Genomic DNA, 16,603 nt, shown 5'->3' with positions numbered 1-16,603 from the left:
GGTGGATACTGGAAAGCTAATAGATTTCCAGATTTTAACCAAACATTCTTATAAGTATAAATCAGGGAATGAAGAAGGGCATATCTGTGACAGAAATTATGTAGGACAACTAGTCGTGCGGAGGCCTGTGCAGCTGTTGAAATTTATAATCGATCTGTAAACTAAAGGGGAGTGTGTTACACTAAGTTCTTAGGTTGTGCAGACTCAAATGCATATAACAGTGTAGTAGCCACTCAGCCTTATGGTGAGAAGCTTATCACAGAACTGGAATGTGTTGGTCATGCCCTCCTGGATCTGGTTCATGGTGCAATTACCGCAATGCCCAGTACTCAAACAGGTCATACAGCCATAAACATTATATCCCAGCAGCAGTTGTGGATATCATAAAACCTGTTTACAGAGACCAGGCAATCCTGAATTATTGAAGAAGTGTCTGCATTGTCAGACTCAAAATCCCAATGAGTCGTTCAATAATCTTATAGCGTCAGTGTCGTCGTAACTGCCGTCTGCGTCACGTCTGCTGTGCAGCGAGCTATGCTGATTTAAGTATTAACTCTATTTTTCTTACTTGTAACTTCTTCTTCTGTGTGTTTTTGCTTTTAGGAAGCTTTAATTGTTGAGTGCTAGTAATAGTGTTCCATAGATTTTGTGTTTGTTTTGAATACAGTCAGAGAAAGTCCGTTTAGTCAGCCATAGTGCCAGTAGTGCTAGTGTTTGTTTTCAATACAGTCCAGAGACAGGTAGTGCTATTTTCATTGTTTTCTACAGGAAGTGTCTAGTAACCACAGTTTAGTCAACTATCAGCTGCCTTTAGTGAATTAGCAGTCTAGTTATAAGTTGATTAACTCTCTACAGTAAATTGATTTCTTAAGATGGATAGGATGTGAGACTGCTGTGTACGGACACAGGAGGAGCTGGCCACTGTTCGCAAACAGCTGAACGTGTTGATGGCCGCGGTTAGCCGTCTTCAGGCAGTGGTGAGTCTGGTGCGTTGCATGGTACACCCCAGGTGTTACATGCTTCACCCACTGACCCTGCTGTCGACACATCTTTGCAGATACCGGGCGCGGTTGTGCCACCCTCTTCCCAAGGGGAGTGGCGGGTTCAGCGGCATTCGCGGCGCACAAGGTGGAGGGTCAGTGTGGAGGCTGGCCGTGTGGCATCGCCCGTTCTGCCTGTGAGTGGACATGTGGCCACTCCTTCAGCAAGGTCCGAGCAGGCACATGGGGGGAGGGGTTTATTAGTTATTGGGAGCTCCAACGTTAGGCGGGTGATGGAGCCGCTTAGGGAAATAGCGGAAAGGTCGGGGAAGAAGGTCAGTGTTCACTCTGTCTGCTTGCCGGGGGTCTCATCCGAGATGTGGAGGAGACCGCGCCGGCAGTGATAGAGAGCACTGGGTGCACCCGACTGCAAATTGTTGCTCATGTCGGCACCAATGACTCCTGCCGTCTGGGTTCAGAGGTCATCCTCAGTTCGTTCAGGCGGTTAGCGGAGTTGGTGAAGGCGGAAAGCCTCGCGGGGTGGAATCTGAGCTAGCTATTTGTAGTATCGTTCCCAGAACCGATAGTGATCCTCTGGTTTGGAGCCGAGTGGAAGGCTTAAACCAGGGACTCAGACGATTCTACGGAGATCTGGGGTGCAAATTTCTCGACCTCCGCTATCGGGTGGAGAAATGTAGGGTCCCCCTGAATAGGTCACGCATGCACTACATGCAGGAAGTGGCTACAAGGGTAGCGGAGTATATGTGGAGTGCACATGTGGGTTTTTTAGGTTAGAGAATTCCCTCCCTAGGCCCGACAAGACACCTCCTGAGATGCGGCAAGGTAGGAGTAGATAAAATGCAACAGGGAATAACAATATTAATGTGCTAATAGTAAACTGCAGGAGTGTCTATAGAAAGGTCCCAGAACTGCTCTCATTAATAAGCGGTCACAATGCCCACATAGTACTAGGGACAGAAAGTTGGCTGAAACCAGATGTAAACAGTAATGAAATTCTAAACTCAGATTGGAGTGTATACCGCAGAGACAGGCTGGACAGTGAAGGGGGAGGCATGTTTAAAGCAATAAGAAGTGCAATAGTATCGAAGGAAATTGACGGAGATCCGAAATGTGAAATAATTTGGGTGAAGGTCACGGTTAAAGCAGGCTCAGACATGGTAATGGGATGTCTTTATAGGCCCCCTGGCTCAGCAGCTGTTGTGGCTGAGCACCTGAAGGATAATTTGGAAAATATTTCGAGTAGATTTGCCCAACATGTTATAGTTCTGGGTGGAGATTTTAATTTGCCGGATATAGACTGGGAGACTCAAACTTTCATAACGGGTGGCAGGGACAAAGAATCCAGTGAAATTTTTTAAGAGCTTTATCTGAAAACTACCTTGAGCAGTTAAACAGAGAACCGACTCATGGCGATAACATATTAGACCTTCTAGTGACAAACAGACCTGAACTATTTGAAACAGTTAACGCAGAACAGGGAATCAGTGATCATAAAGCGGTTACTGCCTCGATGATTTCAGCCGTAAATAGAAATATTAAAAAGGGTACGAAGATTTTTCTGGTTAGCAAAAGTGACAAAAATCAGATTTCAGAGTACCTGATGGCTCAACACAAAAGTTTTGTTTTAAGTACAGATAGTGTTGAGGATCAGTGGACAATGTTCAAAACCATCGTACAATATGCGTCAGATGAGTATGTATCAAGCAAGATCGTAAGAGATGGAAAAGAGCCAGCGTGGTACAACAACCGAGTTAGAAAACTGCTGCGGAAGCAAAGGGAACTTCACAGCAAACATAAACATAGCCAACACCTTGCAGACAAACAAAAATTACGCAAAGCGAAATGTAATGTGAGGAGGGCCATGCGAGAGGCGTTAAAAGAATTCGAAAGTAAAGTTCTATGTACTGACTTGGCAGAAAATCCTAAGAAATTTTGCTCCTATGTCAAAGCGGTAGGTGAATCAGAACAAAATGTCCAGACACTCTGTGACCAAAAAGGTACTGAAACAGAGGATGATGGACTAAAGGCCGAAATACTAAATGTCTTTTTCCAAAGCTGTTTCACAGAGGAAGACTGCACTGTAGTTCCTTCTCTAGATTGTCGCACAGATGACAAAATGGTAGATATTGAAATAGATGACAGAGGGATAGAGAAACAATTAAAATCACTCAAAAGAGGAAAGGCCGCTGGACCTGATGGGATACCAGTTCAATATTACACAGAGTATGCGAAGGAACTTGCCCCCATTATTGCAGCAGTGTACCGTAGGTCTCTACAAGATCGTAGCGTTCCAAAGAATTGGAAAAGGGCACAGGTCATCCCCGTTTTCAAGAAGGGACGTCGAACATATGTGCAGAACTATAGACCTATATCTCTAATGTCGATCAGTTGTAGAATTTTAGAACATGTATTATGTTCGAGTATTATGACTTTTCTGTAAACTAGAAATCTACTCTGTAGGAATCAGCATGGGTTTCGAAAAAGACGATCGTGTGAAACCCAGCTCGCGCTATTCGTCCACGAGACTCAGAGGGCCTTAGACACGGGTTCCCAGGTAGATGCTGTGTTTCTTGACTTCCACAAGGCGTTCGATACAGTTCCCCACAATCGTTTAATGAACAATTTAAGAGCATATGGACTGTCAGACCAATTATGTGATTGGATTGAAGAGTTGCTAGATAACAGAATGCAGCATGTCACTCTCAATGGAGAGAAGTCTTCCGAAGTAAGAGTAATTTCAGGTGTACTGCAGGGGAGTGTCATAGGACTGTTGCTATTCACAATATACATAAATGACATTGTGAATGAAATTGGAAGTTCACTGAGGCTTTTTGCGGATGATGCTGTGGTATATCAAGAGGTTGCAACAATGGTAAATTGTACTGAAATGCAGGATGATCTGCAGCGTATTGATGCATGGTGCAGGGAATGGCAATTGAATCTCAATGTAGACAAGTGTAATGTGCTGCGAATACATAGAAAGAAAGATCCCATATCATTTAGCTACAATATAACAGGTCAGCAATTGGAAGCAGTTAATTCCATAAATTATCTGGGAGTATGCATTAGGAGTGATTTAAAATGGAATGATCATATAAAGTTGATCGTCGGTAAATCAGATGCCAGACTGAGGTTCATTGGAAGAATCCCAAGGAAATGCAATCCGAAAACAAAGGAATTAGGTTACAGTACACTTGTTCGCCCACTGTTTGAATACTGCTCAGCAGTGTGGGATCCGTACCAGATAGGGTTGATAGAAGAGATAGAGAAGATCCAACAGAGAGCAGCATGCTTCGTTATAGGATCATTTAGTAATCATGAAAGCATTACGGAGATGTTAGATAAACTCCAGTGGAAGACTCTGCGGGAGAGATGCTCAGTAGCTCTGTACGGGCTTTTGTTGAAGTTTTGAGAACATACCTTCACCGAGGAGTCAAGCAGTATTATGCTCCCTCCTACGTATATCTCGCGAAGAGACGATGAGAATAAAATGAGAGAGATTAGAGCCCGCACATAGGCATACCAACAAGCCTTCTTTCCACGAACAATACGAGACTGGAATAGAAGGGAGAACTAATAGAGGTACTCAAGGTAGCCTACACCGTCAGGTGGCTTGAGGAGTATGGATGTAGATGTAGATGTAGACCAAAAAATGTTTTTCTTGTAATGAAGACACTAAAGTGGGGGTCAGTCATGCTGTTATTGCTTTTAATGATGGCAACATTGGTAGCGTAAAAGTGCTACAACATATGAGAATTAATTCTGGAGCAAACTGCATCAGAGAATTTGAATGGATGGACAAGGTTTGCAATGGTAAAGCACTGTATGCAGCACAGTTGGCCACTACGGAGTCCAGATAGAAGAAAACAAGAAAAAACTTAAAAATGGTCAAGAGGATGATATACAGTATGGTGCAGGGTGCTTCTGAGTGACTAAAAATAAAATGTTAAGCATATATTGAGTTACAGTCTATTAAAACTTTAAAAACTCTTCTTGAAAATTTAGATTTTCTCTTGCATTTTTCCCTAAATCTCAGAAACTACTTCGAGTAGCGAATTAAAATTTTCAGGGAGTAATAACATACGTATTCTGAGTCTTCTGAACTAAAAGAAGAACATAATATTATGCATAAATAAAATTATTTAGAATAACATACAAAAAAGTACACAAAATTTTAACTGTGTAATTAAAAAATTGCATTTCCAAAAGCAGTGGCTGAAATGCAATTATTGTAAGACTCAGAACATATAGTTTAATGTCCTGTAAAAGTTTCTTGTCAATGGCTACAGTTGTTCCTGAAATACGGGGAAGTTAAGTCACCAAATTTAACATTGTCAGGATAGGGCGTTCAAACTCCCCTTAATGCACATTTTCTCCTTCCTCCACTTGGTGAGCAACACATTTATAGTATTTACACAACAGCAGTAGCTATTTTCTTACAATTTCTTTTTGCAGGCATACCATGTCCCGGGCTTCAAGGGACGTGTGGGATTTATTACCTCAATGAGTGAACACTTCTGTGGCACGTGCAACCGTTTACAGATAACAGCTGATGGCAATTTGGAGGTGTGTCTCTTTGGGTATTCAGAGATATCTCTCAGGTGAGTGATGAAACATAGAATAATCATGTCCAAGTGAAAATTCATGCGAGGAAACCATAAAATTACTAGAAGACTGACAGAGTGATCAGTATTTTACCTTCAGGAGGTGAAATTCCAAAACTTCTTATAGACACATTCGTTCCTCTTGTCCTCACATTAGTCATGGACTCCGAGTGACCTTTGAGACCTTCAGAAACTTATCCCTCTTTCCTCTCTCATGAAGGAACTGATAGTTCCAAATGCTGAGTATAGAATAATACTTTCAAACTGTTTGCCATGCACATTAGGTATGTGGTTGGTATATGGAAGAGATAAACTGCAGTTAAATCCAGCAGGTATGAAATGAGTAATCTTTTCTTGAAGTTTTCAGCTTGCACCCTCCTCCCTCCCAGACATACAAACCAGATACCTCTAGCTAAATAATTTGTGAGTATATATAATTTGCCTCTGTCAACATCATGTTACACTAACCTATTAGTGAGATTAAATTAAAGGAAAGTAATCAGAACTGGAAATTATGTAAAGACATTTTTGGCTATGTCCCTGTGTTGTATTAAAGTTAACACAGTATTTCTGTCCATGTGATGGTAACTATGATTCGCCAGCCACCGTTGCCGAGCGGTTCTAGGTCCTTCAGTCCAGAACTGCGCGACTGCTACGGTCGCAGGTTTGAATCCTGCCTTGGCTCAGATGTTAAGTCCCATAGTGCCCAGAGCCATTCCAACTGTGATTCATGATTATCAGAGTCTATATATTCCAAATAAAAATTGGAACTTCATGTGTATAAATGTACAAATTATTAGACAATGGGACCAACAACTGACACTTTTAAATTGATGACTAGACTAAGACTTGGCGATAAGTTTGTTTCAGGACATGGTAAGGGGGGTGAGGGGTGGGAAGAATCAGCTCTCTCTTTGTGAGCATACCAGAAATCCTTTATCAACCGAAGGTAAAATAAGATATAAAAATACAGGGTCAAACAATTAATTTAAGTATCTTAAAAACCAAATGACTAATAAAATTGGAAGCTAAGAAAAGTAAGTTCATAGTAAGTAGGGTGGATATTGGAACTTCTGTTATGCTGCCCAGTATTAGTTGACTTGGTAGTAAAGGAGCAAGTTTGCAAGGGCGGATAACTGTTTGGCTACGTAAAATAGAGTGGGAGTATGGAAAAGCTAGTCCAAGATAGGATGAAAAAGATAACAGCAACTTAAAAAATGAACCCCATGAACCCCATTCCCATCTAGTGAATGCAGTGGTTGACAATATCTTGTGACGTTCACCTATAAGGCTCAAACAATAATTGCTAAATAAAAATACAAAATGTTGACAAGACTGTATCTAAGCTGTCACTCTCTTTTGAAACAAGGGTGTTTAAACCAACAAACACGCAGGAAAGCAGGGACAACTCACACACTAGAGAAGGATGGGCAGTATCATTGAAGGAGTGAGCATGAACCGTGTGGAATATGTGTGATACAAGTAAAAAAAAAAAAAAAAAAAAAAAAAAAAAAAAAAAAAAAAAAAAAGTAATGATAGTAAAATTCCAATCCCGGGAGCGGAAAGACTTACCTTAGGGGGAAAAAGGACAGGTATACACTCGCACACACACACACATATCCATCCACACATACAGACACAAGCAGATATATATATGTCTGCTTGTGTCTTTATGTGTGGATGGATATGTGCGTGTGTGCGAGTGTATACCTGTCCTTTTTTCCCCTTAAGGTAAGTCTTTCCACTCCCGGGATTGGAATGACTCCTTACCCTCTCCCTTAAAACCCACTTCCTTTCGTCTTCCCCTCTCCTTCCCTCTTTCCTGATGAGGCAACAGTTTGTTGCGAAAGCTTGAATTTTGTGTGTATGTTTGTGTTTGTTTGTGTGTCTATCGACCTGCCAGCGCTTTCGTTCGGTAAGTCACCTCATCTTTATTTTTATATATAGAAGTTTATTATTTTATTTACCGGTCTTGCAGTTTCCTTGATTTCTTGCAAAGTACAGTACAATGAAAACCTACCATATTGCATAACAAGTAGATGAGTATAAACTTCAGAATAGCATCATCGCCATTAAATGACCTATGTTTTCTTTACTAACAAGAGAAGGGACAGAAGCAATAAACACAAAATCAGAACTGCTTTTGCTTGATTACAGCAGGGACAATAATTTTTAACATCTACATTTACAACAGATCATATTTACAAAATGTTTTCGAAATTTGCTCTGTTTGCTCAAATGAAAGTATTGCACTGCTCAATCATTCATTTACACTCAACCCCGACTGCTGCACATGCTGTGGGGTGTGTCATCTGGTTATGTCATATGTTCAGTGTTTCTCACCAATTTTTGGGGTATTTTGAAATGTACAAAAAGGAAAATAAAGAAAGTTATCACATTTTGGTGCACATTACCTGCGTCACAGAAAAATAATGTATACAAATCTTCTCAGATTTGCCACTGAATAACTTTGTCCAAGCCTCACAATATTTCACCAACACAACTGTTCATCATCTTCAGGTAGTGGTGGGTCCTGTCATCACTGCTGCAAGATGTGGCTGGTGATATTCGCACAGCAGAATTGAAATTTGTCAGGCTAGAAGCAGGAGTACGAATGTGTGGACAGGCACTCCCAGTTGGATGTAAATGCCATTCATAGTAGCCTTCTGCTTATGTGTTGTGGGCAATGACTGCACTTCTGGACACTCGTGTGGTTAAGAGCTGAATTAACTCTCTGCAAGGTACGGCATCAGGTCATACATCGGAGGATCTGGTTTCTACTGTTTTAATTTCATGGCAGTCAGTGCTGGATTCTGGGCAGTGCTTAGTCAAAATTCCATATTCCTGTTGGTAAGATTGCCCACCGTATGGATACATGCCTCATTCTTAAAAACACAGTCCTAGAGTGATGATGCTGAGGATAAAATTTCAGTCCTCTTGGGAAACGTGTGGTGCCCTGTATTCAGGCAGTGCTCTGCTACCATTAATTTACTGGGTGGCATTTTTGTCAGCGCTGTTGAACACAGTGTTCTTGCACAATGTGAGGTGTCTGCCCTATATAAGGTTTCCCATAATGGCATCAGATCTTATATATGATCTGTGTTTTCTAAGGTCAAGATTGTCTTTAACTGAACACAAACAATTCCTTAGTTTTGCTGGTAGACGAAAAACACACTTGATTCTGTTTCTCTTAGCGATTCTTTTAATTTTGAAAACATGCCACTGAAATATGGCAAGAAAGCCATTTGCAGTGCTTGTCTAAGTATCTTCATTTACATCCCTACACTGAACTTGCTTTGCTCAGAACACATTGCAAATCTGTTTACAAGAATAAACATTCTGCTGGAACACTGTTCTTAGGTGTTACAGTTCACCAGGCAGACTGTCGGTATCTGAAATCACGTGTGCTCTATGTGCCAGGGAGTGTAAGACACTACCACATTGTGCAGGGTGACGGCAACTTTTGGACCTCAAATATAACTCTGCGTGTATCAGTTTGCAGTAGAGACTAAGCCCCAGTGCTATGTCAGCTTTTCTTCTAACCGTGACATCCAGGAATGGTAAGCTGCTATCTTTTTGTACTTCCACAGTGAACTGAATATTCAGGTGGAGCGAGTGCAAATGCTGCAGGGACATAGGTAGTGTCTGTATTATGTGGGCCACACCACAAATGTCTCTTCAGCAATCTGCCAGAAGGAGGAATGTTGGATATTTACTAAGGGAAATAGAGGATCTCCCATGGGAACACTGTCCACTTGATTAAAGTAGTTGGTGTTACATAAGAAATAGGATGAGGTATGCACATGTTTAAACAGCATCACAATTTCTTTCTCAAACTTGCTGCTAATAACCTCTAATGAGGGCTGCAGGGGCACTTTTGTAAGTAATGATATAACATTTGAGCTAACTAAAAGATCTGAAAGTTCTAGTTTAAGCATCTTCAGGTATTCTATGAAATCCTCTGAATTCTAAATATGATGGTCATAGTCATCCACATGATAAATTTCAAAGCTGTCACGTGGAAATTGCCAGTTGCATCTTGCAGCAGTGATGGTGGAAATCACCACCACCTGAAGATGCCAAAACGTTGTGTCACAGAAATATTGAGGGAGGGACTTGCATAATGTTATCTGGTGGGGAACCCAAAGTGTTTTTGCAACAGATCTATTAGGCAAGCCTGAAAAGTCACATATACTCCAAGCAGTAAGTACCTGTTATAAAATGGTCACATTAGTGAGCTTGGCAATTAATTAAGAGTTTATCAATAAATTTGGCTTCATTTTGCAAGAAATTGTGCTGTGTTCCAGTACTCCCTCTTCAACAAAACTAATGTCAGTTTCTGCTCCACCTCTTCAGCCCGAGATCCTATGTATACTCTTGAGCATTTGTGTAAGATACCTGTTTATTTATAAAAATAAAAGTAACTTCTATCATGACTTTCCCATTCTTGTCCAGTGGGTTTGTTATCCTGCTGTTGCCTACTGCAGACTACAAGATTACTGTTGAAGATTTCTGCAAAGTTTTTCTTCCTTTTTAGTGTACCAACATTTCACTGTGTGGTAATTGCCTGGTACTGTTTAACAGGTGTTTTAACTGTTGTTTCAGAGATGCAATACGAAGCAAATGCAGTGAGGATGACTTGCTTGCCATGATTGGGGCAGCAGTGAGAAGAAAGAAGAAACAACATGGAGGTAAGATACATTACAGCAAATGTAACTCTGTAGATAGAAAGAAAATTTCTGCTTAACAAGTCATAGCAAACATAAGAGCAAAATAGAATGAAAAGCAACAGTGATAGAACCTGTGTTTTTTGTGTAAACTTGGATTTAATTTTTTATTTAGTATTCATTCTGATTAATGCCCATTGGTCAACAGTATATTTCAGCCCTAGAATTTGGTTCTGCAAGGTCCACCAGATAACCATATATGGCTGTTGTAACTCCTTTATTGGACTTCAGAAGTTTTCCAGCAACAAATCTTTTTTTTTTCTTTCTTTCTTTCTTCTTTTTTCTTTTTTAAAAAAAAAGCTAAAATGCAGAAAACATCATAAAGCAAACACTCACAGAAAAGCATCAGTGTCCTTGAAACAATGGAAACTCCAGTAGGAATATCAACAATGTTGGAAAAGACAGATTACTACTTACTGATGAAGGCTGTGGCTGAAAGCTTTATGTAAGTGTCTTTTAATTCTTCCCATCTGCAGCCTAAGGTATCTTCTTTATGGTAAGTAACAGTCTGTCTTTTCCTTCATTATTCATTAGTGTTCTTTTTTTTTATTGCTGTTTAGCAAGCATCGTGTGGTATATAAGGGATGTGAATAGCGTCAGATGTTGAATCATCACTCTGGAGGATATGAAGGTGCTGCATATTGGTGTGAGACAGCATTATCTGATGAGAGTTTGAAAGAAACCTCATTGTGGATGTCCATTTGGTCCCCTGGTTAAACCTTGCAACATCTGTATTTTTGGAGTATTTGGATCTGACAGTGGCCTGATGTTGGAAAGTAAGGGCTTACTCATCATCAGTGTTCCAGTTGACTACATCAGACCACTACAAGGGAGCATCACTGTGTAGTGTACTGAGTACATTGTAACCTGTTCACGTCTGTGACTGCCATTTGAGAACAAGTACAGTAAACTCTCGTGCAGCTACACTTTTGGCTAGCTAGATTGACACTTGACAAGTTTCAATTTGCGTGCACCTGGAGCCAAGCATTTGCTGGTGTTTTTTGGCAATCTACTGCTAATCAGTGCACTGGTGCGTGTCAAAAGTCCAAGTATCGTCAATTCGTGCGTGTGTTGGTTGAAGCTCTAGTGCGTTTCTTATTCGTATTGCATGGTTTCATGCCACTGCCATCTATTGGAACTCCTTGGAAGCACAGTACATACAGTATTGTTCTATGGAGCGCAACGTAGGCCTGTCGAAACTGACAATTAGAGTGCGCCGCCTAACTCTTTCCACTTGTTGTCGGTACATCAAAGCTGAGTGTTTAACAGTGAACGTACAACACCCTGTTGTGTTGCCACGTGGGCTTGGGTAGAACAGAGGAAATGGCATAGATGTATCGAATGCTTTCATTTGATGGCTGCCACAGCCTGGTTTCAAAAATCAAAAGTTTGTCTAGTGCATCTCGAGTGTTGTCAAGTTGTGCATTTGTGTGTTTCTGATTTGAGGTTTTGTGCTCCCACTATGTGCCTTAAAGTGTCCAGAGATAAAAGGGGCCAAAAACCATAAAGGACTCAGTTGAGTGTCTGTAAAAAGAACACTGAACGTGACTACGGGCACGTAACATAAAATGAATGTGATCTTGTTGGAAAAAGAGCATCACACTTTGCAGAGAATTGATGCTGGTGAGCCACCCACAAAAGTTGCTGCAGAGTAGGAGTACAATTACTGATCGGAAGACAAATCGATCAGGAATTGAAAAATTTTTGTTCCATCCAAGCATTGGGCAGCGCAGTGAAATCTTGAAAAACAATGAGAAAAGGTTCACATCCTCAGTTAGAAGAGGCATTATTTTTGTGGCACGAATAAATAAGAGCCAAAGGTGTGTCAGTTTCAGGTCCTCTAATTTGTCAAAATGAGCTAATGAGCTGATAGAAGGAAAGATGCAAGAATTCCTCGGAAGTAATGGCTGGCAGGATCATTTCAAGAAGCAGCATGGCATCCATGAAATTGCCATCAGTGCCAAATCATTATCTGGGGATGAAGCTGCTATGCTGATTTTAAGAAGAAACTGCACACAATCATTGACAAAGGAGGTTATACTGACAATCAACTTTACAAATGTGATGAAACTGGGTTGAATTACAAAATGCTGCCAACGAAAACCCTTGCCTCTAAAGAAGAAGAAATGGCTTCCAGATACAAAAAAATCAAAGAAAGATTTACTGTCCTCACTTGCAGTAATGCCACTGGCAATCATAAACTGTGTCTTACTTTAATTGGCAAATCCAAAACACCAAGAGCATTTAGACACCAACCAACCAGCTTTCCCACTGAGGTACACGAATCAGTCTTAAGGCATGTATGAACAGTGCCGTGCCATCTTCAGAGAGTGGTTCCAGGCAGAGTTTGTTTCAGCTGTAGTAAATTACATGGAAGGAAAAGGACTTCCTTGAAAAGCGCTACTTCTTGTGGACAATGCTCCTTCTCACCCAGGTGATCTGCAAGATGGGGATATCAAAGTTGTATTTCTTCCACAAAATGTCACATCTCTATGTCAACCGATGGACCAAGGTATTCTTGAGGCGATGGAAAAACATTACAGACACAAGATGCTGGAATACTTAATAGGTGTGATTGATGCTGCAGATGATTTTGTGGAAGCTCTTAAAGAAATTGATGTTTTAAGTGTCATTCATTGATTGCTGAAGCTTGGAATCTAATTCCTCCAGTTCCTCTTGTTAGGTCTTGGAAAAAACTCTTAGATCGTAAGGCAACCTAAGTGGTGGGAAGGAGGAGACAACACCGAAACTCAAGCTGACATAATTTTGGTGAATTTACTGGAGAAGCTGGTTGTAAAGACACACACTTCGAAGACATTGAAGAGTGGATGGAAAATGGCATTTTTTCATGTGACTGAGGATGAAATCGTCCAAATTGTGACCGATCATAAAGCGTTAGAAGACTATGTTTCTGATGATGAATCAGAGAAAAATATTCCTCACACATTCTGTTACGAAGTGATCCAAACTGCCCTGGAGTACATCAGCCAACAGGAGGAGACGATTTATCCTGAAATAGTTTGATTTCAACGTTGGAGATGTATTGTTGCAGCAATAGTTTCTCAAGCAAAAAAAAAAAAGAAAAAAAGGCATTCGTGACTTCGTTACCAAAAAATAAACTCTAATGAAGCATCCTAGAACTTCTATGTCCATAACTTAAAAAGTTTTTTTTTTTTTTTTTTTTTTTTTTTTACTTTTCTTGAAAGTTCCTCTGGACAGACTTTTCGTTCCTTTGAGTAATCTCTAGATTTGTTTCATAATTTTGTTCAGTAGTTTATTTTTTATTCGAAAGAGTAGATAATAAAATTAAAACTCCTGTTTTTTCCTGCTGCCAAATAAGGGAGATTTTTTCTGTAAGAATCCAAAATAAATGAGCTTTGTTATACAGCATTTAAAAACTTTGAGTTTTCAATCATAGTTTGGTGCCTTTTTAACATGTCAACACAATTTTTTCAGTAAAAAAGTGTAGGGTTATTTGCAACCATATCAGTAATGTTTTACATACCCTACGCACGTTTTACGATCGTATTTCGCAATATTGACGCAATTTGGAGTGTTCACATGTGAAAACAGGGGGACTTTGATTTATCTGGAATTTTCGTTATCGGAACTGACCACCGTCCTGATCATTTCGGATAAACAGGAGTTCACTGTAATAGTCTCCTTGCAACATGCTGTGTCATACAGCTAGGAGCAGCCAGACTATGGAATTGCCGTCCTGCGCATAGGCTGCCATTAACACCCAAGCAAATGACTGCATGTGAAGTGGTGCCATGATCAAGAAGTACGGACTGCTAATGAATGGCGTCACATTATGTTCACTGATGAGTCCCAGTCCTGCACTGCTCCAAATGACTATCGTGGAGAAGTTTGACAGTGACCCGGGGAGATGGGGAGAGGTCCCATTCTTCCACATTTTGGGGGGGGGGGGGGGGGGTCACAAAGGAGTCCCATGGTGTGGGGAGCCATTGGGTATGACTTCAGGTCACGGCTTGTAATGGCCGTGGGAACTCTGATGGTACAGCAGTGTGTAATAGTATTGTGGTGCTATTTTTCAACAGGCCGGTGCTTGTCCACATGTAGTATGTGTCTCTTTAAATTGTCTGTGTGATGTTGATACACTCCTGTGGCCAGCAAAATCCCCATATCTGTCCCCGATATAACATTATGGGACCAACATGGACGTCAACTCCATCCCACTGCCTGTATCCATGATTGCAATGTCCAGTTACAACAGTTGTGGATCACCTTTCTCAGGAGGGTATGCAGCAGCTTTACGACATCCTCCCGCACTGTCCAGGCCAGACAGGGTGCATTGCTGTATTGATAAGTGGGCTCAAACTGATAAGTTCTGTGTAAATTTGACTCTGTTTTGTTATCACTGAAATAACATCACATACCCTCTAAATTAGCTATGTTTCAATTTGTTTTCTCCCCACCTTCTGAGTGTCTCACTTTTTTTCAAGCAGTGTAATTTAAGACAGACATAAGAATATGAAAATGGGATGGCATATCACATTGCTATTCAACTATGCCCCTAAGAAAATTGTAAGATAATGGAGAAGAGCAGGTGTACTATTACACTGACTAGAACGTAAACTTAAAGATAGAATTATATTGTGTAACCTATACCGATGACATAATACTAATTGACAAAGACATCACTGATATGCTAAAGCAATTTGAAATATTAAGGGAGCAAGCTAGGAAAATTGGACTACTAATTTCACCTGGAGAAAAAATTCTTGGCTGATACCAAAATGGCACTGGGTGAACTTATATAGGCAATGACATAGTATTCGGTGTTAAATAGTTTAAATAATTTGGTGAAAAAGACCACTGAACATCATAATGAAAAGAAGGCCATAGAATCCAGACTTCAGAAAGTACAAACTGTCTCTCAGTTAACTAAAAGTATTTTTCCTGGAACTCTAAAATCTAACATTGTACAACAGTGATCAAATTAGAATTTCTTTATGCATGAGAGAGACTCTTTGTCCAACACAAGACATGAAAACAGCAAACTGAATTAGAAGAATGTAAAATTGTAGTAAAAATCTTAGGTCCAAGAATAAAGGATGGGATACATCACACAGAACCCAGTGTGAAATCTCCAGGCAAATTCCTAAAAGCTCTTGTTACAATGTGTCTCCAAGGAATCCAACTTGTGGGACATACAGAAAGAATGTATCCAAACAGGCAGCTCATTGGATTCCCACATACTTGAAAAATAAGATCCTACTGATGAAAACAAACAGGAAGAGACCTTAAGAAATTGGAATCACCACATTTACAGTATTCTGATGTAGTGATGAGTCACACAGAGTGCAGTTTCGCAGTAGCTTGATCGATGCTTGTACTTGTGTATGTAGTATATGCAAGTGTGTACAGCGTCTCTTCTGGTGTACTCACGATATGCTAATTTAGTGGCCGAGCAGTAAACCGGATCCCTACTCGGTTCCAGTGTGCTGTGCTAATTATTCTTCTTCACTTGACATTTATGCTTGGAGCTGCAAGAGAGGCCATTTTCCAGATAATGCCACAAAAACAACAAATTCTCAGATATCAGTTTAACTTACACGCTTCAACATCATAGACAACATTTCACATTAATATGTTGCAGAACACTAGATTAGTGTTAAAATTGCCAGAGTAAACATTGTTCTCCATGTGACAGATTGTCAAAAGATGTCCAAAATCGATAAATTTTATATCTCTGCACAGAGAAGCAGCTGGTTGCTCATTGTCATCTGTGGTGCTAATCAATGGGTCGAGCTCGTTGCTGGCACAGCGCCACCTCAGAGTAAGTGGCCCCTCATCCCAGCAGGTGTCGATGTTTAAACACCCGTATAGTTCCCAAGACTTACTGCGTCTGTGGATAACTCCATCTCTGCACAGAACTTCCCACATTTCCCACACAGTGGGCCCTCGTGTCTCTTACACACAATAAATCTTCAAACTTATTTCATTGGCTAAGTTAAATTTCGAGTGTGATGTGCTATTTCGTAAAAAATAGCAAAAGGTAGACATGGATGTTATTGTGACTCTTTCCTAAGGCAACATTTGTGTATTACACTTGTAGAAGTGCACTGCAACATAAAACAGTAGACCGTAAGTTCAAACAATGGAAACTCCAGGTTGGAATATCAGCAGTGTAGGAAAAGATAGAGTGCTAATTACCATAAAGATGGCACGTTAAAATGCAGACAGGCACAGTTAAGACACTTACACATAAGCTTTTGGCCACAACCTTCATCAGAAAAAGAAATAG

The 16,603-nt window shown here is 40.4% G+C and overlaps 1 protein-coding gene across 1 annotated transcript in view; it reads left to right on the top strand.

Annotated features, from left to right (window-relative positions):
• LOC124622207 (molybdenum cofactor biosynthesis protein 1-like) overlaps positions 1-16,603 on the top strand; it is a 64,412-nt gene that overhangs the window by 31,991 nt on the left and 15,818 nt on the right. The window contains exons 5-6 of the mRNA XM_047147855.1: positions 5,457-5,602; positions 10,211-10,296. Of these exons, the coding sequence (XP_047003811.1) occupies positions 5,457-5,602; positions 10,211-10,296 (232 nt within the window). The remainder of the gene's footprint in view (positions 1-5,456; positions 5,603-10,210; positions 10,297-16,603) is intronic.

The sequence above is a fragment of the Schistocerca americana genome, chromosome 7 (assembly GCF_021461395.2).
Source record: "Schistocerca americana isolate TAMUIC-IGC-003095 chromosome 7, iqSchAmer2.1, whole genome shotgun sequence".
Lineage (NCBI taxonomy): Eukaryota > Metazoa > Arthropoda > Insecta > Orthoptera > Acrididae > Schistocerca > Schistocerca americana.
Note: the sequence above shows the minus strand (reverse complement) of the source record. Positions and strands in the feature narration are given on the sequence as shown.